Source organism: Helianthus annuus, chromosome 13 (genome assembly GCF_002127325.2).
Source record: "Helianthus annuus cultivar XRQ/B chromosome 13, HanXRQr2.0-SUNRISE, whole genome shotgun sequence".
NCBI lineage: Eukaryota > Viridiplantae > Streptophyta > Magnoliopsida > Asterales > Asteraceae > Helianthus > Helianthus annuus.
The window spans coordinates 121,390,645-121,400,898 of record NC_035445.2 but is presented as its reverse complement, the minus strand read 5'-3'; the positions used below and the strand labels follow the sequence as shown (position 1 = coordinate 121,400,898).

General features: G+C 36.9%; 1 protein-coding gene across 1 annotated transcript; it reads right to left on the bottom strand.

The window, feature by feature from the left end:
- Positions 1-2,754: 2,754 nt before the first annotated feature.
- Positions 2,755-8,049, bottom strand: LOC110899129 (protein FAR1-RELATED SEQUENCE 7). Its single transcript, XM_022146007.2, has 2 exons — positions 7,546-8,049; positions 2,755-5,284 (listed from the first exon to the last, which is right to left on the bottom strand). The coding sequence occupies exon 2, from the start codon at positions 5,274-5,276 to the stop codon at positions 2,994-2,996; it is 2,283 nt and encodes a 760-aa protein (XP_022001699.1). The 5' UTR covers positions 5,277-5,284; positions 7,546-8,049; the 3' UTR covers positions 2,755-2,993.
- Between the last annotated feature and the right edge of the window lie 2,205 nt (positions 8,050-10,254).

The window sequence follows — 10,254 nt, the reverse complement described above, 5'->3', positions numbered from 1 at the left end:
GATGTGAAAATATCATGAAGATTAATTTGTTTGAATGAATTCTAAATACTTGCATTTTATCTCTGAAACGATACCCTTATACTTTGCTTGCTATACCGGGTCCAAGTACCTAATGAACCGATACCAATACAAATATTTATTTTAATGATTTCGATCGATGTAAAACATGTGTCAGTATTTTTTTGAGTATTTCGTTTCTCTTTTTTAATTATTATAGCGAGTGTCGGTATCATAACGAACCAAACTGAAAGCAATCAAATTCCTGTTACAAAGCGCGAGAGAATCACACTAGTTTAAAAAAAAATTATAGAGATGTAATATGTGAATATTTTTTTTACTAGACCGGTATCATTTTACTATCAGACCGGTTTCAAAAAATGAATAAACGTCATAAATAATTTGAAAGTGAATATCCTTAAACACCAATACTTTCGTAACCCTATTACCAAACCCGTCTGGTATGCCCACTTTGTTACATACACAGAAAAATATACATTATCCGATGAAAAAAATATAGAGAAGCATCATAGGAGATTAGGAGCAAGACACAAATTTCCCTCGACTGTCTCGAGAACACATTATGTGTTAAAGCATCTACCTTTGCAAGCGAGACACACCTTCAATCGACTTCATAAAGTGTAATTCGTTTAGCATGATCTAACGATGTTGTGCGATTGTTATGTTGATTCGTCATGAGGTGTTACCATATGTAAAAGCATTCCTTTATATGAAACATGATAATATCTCATTGATTGATTTTAGATACAAATTACAAAAATGTGAAGCGATTTACCCGTTATAATGTTCGTTACGGGTCACAACTCGATTGCACGATTGTTTCCGATGAAAAGTGGTGATTCGTTGTCCATTTTCATCGAGAATTATGTCGTCTTTATCCTCATCCGGGATTCGACATTTTTCCCCGAGAATGATGGTTTTTTTCAAGAGTGAATCCCCGCGTGACATTTTATCATTTTCAAATACCAAATCATTACATTTCTCGTCATTCTTTAAGCCTTTCTTTAACCCCTTGAATCCGCCCGACAATCTCATACTCAGACTTGATGTCAATTTCGCACTTTGAGATCTACTCGAGGTCCCCCCGGCATGATAAGAAGCCGCTCTTATGCTGACCAATCTTGGTGGTGGCGGAAGTTCTTTAGCTTCTTTATGTACCAAAGGATCATCGTTCTTATCTTTGACTTTAACATGTGTGGCTTCATTCGTTGTTGAGATGAATAATTCGTCCGGTTTTGCAGTCTGGTTATTTAACGAGCGGGAACGTTTTCTTTTCTTTTTCCCACATAAAAACGAGAGCATTGCAATATCGGCAACAATGAAAGCAAAGACGAATGTGCTTGACAGTAACAGGTTGTGTCGAAGATTCTCACCTATCGGAAAGTTTCTTATGATTGCTCGCAACCGTCAACAGAAATCATTGACATGGTGGAACTGGCTGAGCCAAGAACTTTGTGTGGTTTGTGGAATGTATGAATTTTTGTTCAGAAAGACTAGGATAACCAGAAGTGAAAATTGTTTTACTGGGTTATGTTTCTTAATTGTGGTTTTATGCTAAAGAAATTGCTTGAATTGTGGGATGGAAGAGTGGACAACAATCTGGTGATAATATATGTTTTCGTCCCTGTGGTTTGTCAAAAATCACTATTTCAGTCCATTAGTTTAAAAATTACGATTTCAGTCCCTGTGGTTTCACTTTCATAACCATTTCAGTCCCTATGGTTTCACTTTCATAACCATTTCAATCCATTATTTTGTTACGTACAGGGACTGAAATGGTTACGAGATTGACTGAAATGGTTACGAAAGTGAAACCACAGGGATTGAAATCGCAGTAATTAACTCTGTATTTTTAATAGAGTTAATTACTGTTTTCGTCCCTTTGGTTTGTTAAAAATCACTATTTCAGCCCATTAGTTTAAAAAGTGCGATTTCAGTCTCCGTGGTTTCACTTTCGTAACCATTTCAGTCCACATCGTAACCATTTCAGTCCTTGTACTTACAAAATAAATGGATTGAAATGGTTACGAAAGTGAAAACACAGAGACTGAAATAGTTACGAAAGTGAAGCCACAGGGACTGAAATCGCAATTTTTAAACAAATAGATTGAAATAGTGATTTTTGACAAACCACAGGGACGAAAACAGTAATTAACTCTTTTTAATATTGTCGTACTGTTGAATAAAATAGTTCATAAAAATTATTATAACGGTATATACGTATAAAGATGCGTAAAATCTGTTTACAACAGTGCTTAAAAGTATAATGGGCGCGTAAAATGTGTCTAGATTTGACATATGAACGACATATGCAATTACAATGATGTGTATAACATAACCATTGTTACGGTGCATAAAAAACACTTGTAATCATACAGATGATTATTTTTTTGTATCACACAGCAATAGGCATATATGAGTATACGAGTTATTTCAGTGCATAGGCAAGACTAACGTAATTACATATTTACATATACAGGAAACAAATTGAGTTGGACATAGACCACTCGTATTCAGAAATACAGAAACAAAAAATTCCTCAAACTTTGAATGAAATAGGTTTTTTTATATCAAAATAGAAATCACTGTGGAAGATCAATAAAACTAAATTCTTATTGAAATAAAATTAACTATTTATCTAAATAAAGGTAAACCAAAACATGTTTCGGGTCAACCCAACCCGCTTTGACCCGTCCCAAAAAGTTATCTGTTTTGATGACCAGCCTACTTTGCCAGTACAAAATAGCACGACTTTGTATTATATTATTTATCTTAAAGACTACAAAAACACACTTTGCACACAACAATGCAGGTAGAAAGGCTAGATGGAGCTCACCACAAACAGTTGCTACCTTAAATGTAGAAACAGTAAGATGCAAGTTACAAAATATTTAAATCGTTAACCCTACACTGGACTGACAATTTCAATGTAACAAAAGATGAGAAATTGCGGACCTTTGTTCGCGATACGCTCATCAATTTTGCCAACAAAGATTACGCCGACCTTCTTGCAATATTTCAAACGCCAGCTTATACCTTTCAATAGAAGCTGCACCTGCATCAATATAGCTATGAGCTTCTTCTCTTAAACTCCACACCATCAAGGCCTTGAAATCCTGGGACCCGCCTCCAGAATCAACATCCCGAAGGATTCCGTATTTAGCGTTTTTCGTCCACCTGTGCAAGATGTAACGAGACGGGATTTCTCTTATATTCATTATTTGGAAAACTTTTAACGCATGCCGACAGAGAATACCCTCGAACTCAAACATCCTGCAACTGCAACTGATATTAAGATTTGAAGCGTTAAAAGCAACGGTGTTTCGCTCATCGCCGTTCCCACATCTTTGAACTAAGTATCTGCTGATTGCACCCTCGATGTTGATCTTGATTCCGACATAGCTGTAACTTTCTAGAAGCTCTTTTTGGAATACTTTGAATACAATTATGGTGTAAAGCCGTCTGCATTGTTCCTCTAACGGATCTTTTGTATGAAGAACGGTTTGTAAATTGAACGAGTTAAAATCTTCTTTTCTTTCTTCTTCACGGTTATGCTCAACAGCTTTCTCGTAACGCATGAGGAATTCGTTGAGTTGGACTTGAGGAGTTAAAAATGTTCCAAAATAAGATTTCATAGTTCCATCAACCGGGATGCCAGCGAAAAACGTGCCCCGTATATACAGTGGGACCCAACTTTTTCTCATTTTGTACATTTCTTTTAACCAGGTGTTCTCTTTTAAGTTATATTTTGTGATAAGGACACCCCAAGCAGAATCAAATTCGCTAGCTGTTTGGCTTTGCGAAATGCACGTTTCGTATTCGAATTTGAATTCTTCCATGGACCGTAACGCCCCTAGGTTTTCGTGTTCTTTAGCAAGAATCTGCCATGGTGAAAACCGATGATGAGTTCCCGGGAAAACTTGTGCGATCGAATTTTGAACGGGTTTGTCTTGATCCGCGATTATGGATACAGGTCGTTTTCCCGACATGGCCCGAACCCATGCTTGGAGAACCCATGTAAATGATTCTTCTGATTCATCTGAGATTAACGCACATCCCAGAAGCACAGGTTGTCGATGGTGATTCACGCCGACAAAAGAAGCAAACGGAACTGTATAACTCGATCTTCTGTATGATGTGTCGAAGACAATCGCGTCACCAAATTGAGTGCAAGAGAATCTCGACCGTCCATCAGCCCAGAAAACACTCATACATCTCCCGTTATCGACTTCAAGGGCGTAGAAAAAACCTGTATCTTCGGCTTGACGGGTTTGGAAATATTCAAGAAGCACGTTATACCACCCGTTTCCGATCCCACTTCCTCTATCTCTTTTGACTAAACTAAGACCACCGTTCGTTTCAAGTAAATCCAAATTTTCCAATCCGTTACTTAACTCCTCCTTAAACGATTTTCCATTTTTCTGATTTGTGTCTTCGGGAGAGCCTAGTTCATGGTTGTGTTCTTTCGATAAACGATCAACAACCCATCGACCGGTTTCTTGTCTTTGTATTCTCATGTACGCTCCACATCCGACTCTCGAAGGGTGTTGATGGCCTTCTTTTGAGCACACAAATCTTCTAGACGTTATCGACCCGTCATTTTTCGAACGGAATAACTGACCAATCCGGACTTTAAACCCCATGTTAGCTGCATATGTGTGGTAAAACTTGTACGCTTCGTTAGCAGAAGTAAAATCAAGACCTTTGCACGGTTCACCTCTCGGTGCGGGTTCAAGTTCTACTCGTTTAATCCGTTTAAGATCAATAGCACCCGAAGGACCATCATCTTCAAGTGATCTGATTCCAGTTCTAGATGACACATTCGATGTTGGTCTTGGGGTGGGAGGGGTTTTTCGTTGAATAATCGGGGGACGGATTTCACCTGAGATGTCGAGATCATGATTGTGCTCGGTTTTTACGTTGGCTAAAACCCATTTTCCAGATTCGCCCTTTTGTACTCTTATGAAAGCAGGACAACCGGTTCTTAAAGGGGTTTGAAACCCCTCTTTCGAACATACATATCTTCTTGAGATAACTGACCCGTCAACTCTCGATCTGTAGAGTTGACCGATTCTAATTTTGAATCCAGCTTGAGTTCCGTAAAGAGTATAGAATTCTTGGGCGGCTTCTGCCGAATCGAATTCTAACCCTACGTACGGCTCGATTCTAGACTCCCCTCCCTCTTCGTTAGGCTTGAAAACTGCGGGACCTGGTTTTGCTCTTACCGTCATGGTGTTGCCTAGAGCTTGCCTATTCATATCAATTCCTGAAATAAAAATAGCGGAAATAATAGGACATGTATTAGCGCTATGAAAGTTACTGATATTTTGTCAAAAGTCAAATGTTGCATCATCTTTGAGCATCTTAAAGAAAGAATGTAATGCATTCATATGAGAGAGGGGTATATAGCACCATTCTTACCCATCGAGGATCTAAATTTTAATTGAGGAACATGAACAACCTTCAAAAGGGTCGCTTTCTATAATGCTTTAGAAATCTCAACATGTATGGTCAAGTACCGAGGTGACAATAGTACAAACATAAAACTCAAGTCCAAGATCCAAAAAAGTTATGATTTCAGCCAAACATTCTCCAAACTAAACGAACAACTCTCATAATATATACATGGAATACATCATCATCTGGGAGCTGAAGACACATCACATCATTTATAAAACTGTTGTTGTGACTCGTACTTGCTTTTAAGGCACACACATTGAAGTTACTCGCATAATAATGTTAACTGAAGTTAGGCATACATAACGCTCTTAAAAAAGATACAATAAAGGATGTATAGAGTTGTGTTTACAGATGTTTAAGCTAAGTAGGACATATTGTATTCAGTTAAGTAACAATGTAGTCAACTGTAAAAAAGTAATGACATAACGATCAAGCTAGAGCAACGGCTATATATCAATACATATATATAGGTATATATATATAGGATAAGGATCATTACAGAACACTAATTATTGCGAGAACAAAAAGAACAACTCTAAATCACTAAATTTTGGGATTTAAGGTTCAGATTTCTTAAATTTTATGTTTCTTACATTCATATGTGTATTATATATACATAAAAAAATCATATATTTTTCCCTACACATAGTCTACATACATGTAGGTAATTTAACCTACAGATAACCTACATGTGTGTAGGTTATTTAAAAAACGAAGATTTTTCATATTTTGTTTTAAATTTTAGTATGAGAAACAATAAATCTTACATTTATAACATTTTCATTTACTTTCTAGGTTTTTAGGATTGAAAAAATGAGTGATTCATTTTGTTCTGCATGTTCTCGCAATATTTAGTGTTCTGCATAGAACCTTCCCCTATATATATATTCTTGTTTGTCTTTCTCACTTCAGTCAACTTATATCAACTCAACCCATATCACTATAGCCTTTGTCAAATCATCGTCATTTATGACACACACACACACTAGTCAAGATGAATGACTATTTGGACTCACCATCACGGTCAGCTACAAAATATATCAAGCCATGTCCCAAAACTATAAGATTGACAAGAAATTCACACTAGTCAAGATGAATGACTTTTTGATGTCCACATCACTGTCAATTACTAAATCCATAAACTACTACTTGCCAATTACAGTGACTGTTTTGTAATCACAGATGCCATTAGTGTTTACTTTTCAACTTCATCATCTATAGACTTTAAAGCAAATTTAAACACCCGTCTGTAACAACTAACAAGTAGTGCAGAATACTGCAGATATAATAAATTTAACACATAAATCACTCTCAATCAGCTAATCAGGCAACTAAAACTATTAGGGCTTTAAGAACAAACTCTAGTAGCACACAACAACAAAACCTACATGTCTAGCACACAACAACAAAACCTAATTCTACAAAACCTACACGTAACAGATGATATAAAAACACAACCAGCTCATAAATAACTAGAAATCAACAACACATCAAATGCAGCAATTTTGCAAAAAATTGAAAAAAAAAAAAAAGAAACATCTTGCATATTGGTACCGAAAACTTCAATTAGGGTTTTAGCGATGCAAAACCTGAAAACAATACTTTATCAGCAAGCAATTAGCACAATCATCAACCATTTCAGCTTTACAAAACTCTAGCACACAACAAACAAACCTAATCCTACAAAAACCTGCATGATACAAACAATATAAACACTCAAAGCAACTCATAATTAACTGTGAATAAATAACAGCACATCAAATGCAGCAATTTCACAAAAACTTTAAAACCTAGGGTTTTTACACCTTTCCATATCGCTACCGACAACTTCAATTAGAGTTTTAGCAACGCGAAAACTGAAAACAACACTTCATCAGCAAGCAATTAGCACAATCACTAACCATTTCATCTCTGTGAAACTCTAGCACACAAAAAAAAACCCTAATCCTACAATAACCTGCATGATACGTACAATATAAACACACAAAACAACTACAAATCAACAACAACACATCAAATGCAGCAATATTACAAAAAAAAAAAATCAAAACCTAGGGTTTATTTTACCTTCGCATATCTGTACGGACAGTTAGATAGTTCGATTAGGGTTTTAGCGATGCGAGAACTGAAAAGAATACTTGATCAGCAAGCAATTAGCATAATGATTAACCATTTCATCTCTGTGAAACTCGAAATCATCAATCATTGTTGTTTGTGCTTGTGACGATTAGAAGAAGGATGAAATTGAAGCAGAAATTGAACATGTTTGAAGAAGATTTGATGTGGAAAAAGTTATAGGGTTTGAGAACAAGTGGATTGAAGTTTGATTTACTTTGATTTCAGTGTGGAGAGTGGGGTGGGGTTTTTTTGGTATTTGGGCGTGTTCTTCGTATTTGGCGTGGTACCGTTGGATCAAATGGATGGTGTTATCATGTCCGTTGAGCATTTGACACTACTATACAAGTAATGAAGCTATTGGGTTGAATTGTGTTGGATTATTTGAAATGTAACTATCAAAAGTTGAAAAGATGGAGAAAGATTTTAACAAATTAATATATTTTTTCATTTCATGTAGGTGTTATCATATTTGTTATTGTTATATGATTATTAGATTATTAGTTATTGATATGATTCAAAGTATACATGATTGTGGGGCATGTGTAAGTCTAGTGGGTGTAAGTGCCCATATTATTTGTTCATGGAGAAATACGTGACATGTGTGGCGTTGACGTGAAGGAAGATGGGAGAGAGGTCTGTGAATTTTTTTGGGGGGAGCACATTAGGATTTTTGTGTTGTGGATGCACTTCATTTTAGTATTGTTTCACCCCGAGGATACCCTACATGTGGGGGTTCCACACGCTTGTTATTGCGACATCAATGACGTAATACCAACCGTAAGGCAGCTAATATTGATGTACAAAAATCAACACCGTACATATTACTATTAGATAAGAACATGCCACGTTATGCCTTAGGGGAGTCAAGAGTAGTTATTTTAAACATATTAACGGTGTCCTTAATTATAGTGTTTCTCTTCTTTACTTCACATATTATCTATTGTGGATTCCAACGACATTCAATAGCGGACCAAATATTGTTTTTATAGGCTACATGCCTGATTACTAAGTATGATATGTTTTGGCATATGGATCACATCATGCCCGATTAATAAGTGTGGTACATTCACTTTGGTTTTGTGTTTGCTTGCAAAGTTGCAAACAATGTTAATGATCTTAATTTTTGTGTTTGTTAACCTTTTTTCCATATTTTTTTCCTCTTTTGTTGTCCCAATCCAACGTGTAACACCAAAATGGTGTTTGTTTTTTTTCAAAATAGCTCTTCTTGTCCTCTTTTGTCTACGTCGTGCAGGCTAAGCGCATATGTTTAGGTCTGCAAAGTGTTTGTTTTTTGGAAGAACTTTCATTAAAAAGGGTATGTGTGCTCTCTTCTTACAGCAGATCTAGGGTGGCTTCTTCTAACATCTTCTTGCCCTCATATCATAAAATAAGATTGAGAAACATGAAACCCTAACACCATCTCCTCCACCCCTTTCCTCTTGCTTCTGTCTCCCCTCCCCACCGTCGACCCCCTTTACAGCCACCCCTCCCTATTGTCTTCCTCCTGCAGACGCAACCCCTCCCCCCCTGGTCGACCCCCTTCACAGCCACCCCTCCCTACTGTCTTCCTCCTGCAGACACAACCCCTCCTCACCGTCGACCCCCTTCACAGCCACCCCTCCCCACCGTTTTCCTCCTGCATACGCAACCCCTCCCCACAGTCGACCCCCTACATAGCCGCCACCCCTCCCCACCGTCGACCTCCTGCAGTCACAACCCCTTCCCACTATCGTCCTCCTACAGTCGCAACCCCTTCCCACTGTCGACCTTAGGTATTAGCCCTAAATTTCATTGTTATTCATTATTTTTAGGTGTTCAATTGATTTGTGCTCTTGTGGATTCTTTGATTTCTAGATTATAGAACACTTTGACTTGTAGACTATGTACATAAAATGTTTACTAGAATTTAGCACTTGGTTATTGAAATGCTACGTATGTCTCGTGAATCATTTGTCCAGCTATGTGCACATTTTAGAAAAAAATTATTCGTTAAAGGATATTAAACATGTATCGGTAGAGGAGAAGATGGCTATGTATTAACGATAATCGGTCATAATCAACGTTACATCATTATCAAGCGTAGATTTCAACACTCAAAGCAAACAATTCATAACTTTTTTATGAAGTCTTGGAGAAAATGATGCTTTTCGCCAAAGATATGACAGGACCAATTTTTTTCCAATCCAAATCTAAACATTTCGGGACATAATGAGAGGCTACGACAGTTTTTTAAAGGAGCAGTTGGTGCACTAGATGGAACTTTATGATGTCCATACTACGAAACAAGATTTATATAGAGGAAGGCGAAATGGGAATTGCTACCAAAACGTATTAGCAATTTGTGACTTCAACATGATTTTTATGTTCATTTTGGCCGGATGGGAAGGGGTAGCACATGATTCTAGAATATTATCATAGGCATCATCAGATCCACATGCACCATTCCCGTTTCCACCACCAGGTATGTTTATGGTTTGTTAAATATTTATATCTTAGTTTAATATTCTAATTAATTGTATATCTTTACAGGTAAATATTATATTTGTGATGTTGCGTATGCACACATACGAGGATTTATGGCTCCATATCCATTAGCATTTTCTTTTAAAGAATAATAATTTACATCCATATCGTAATGTGAGGTATTGGCTTGGAGAT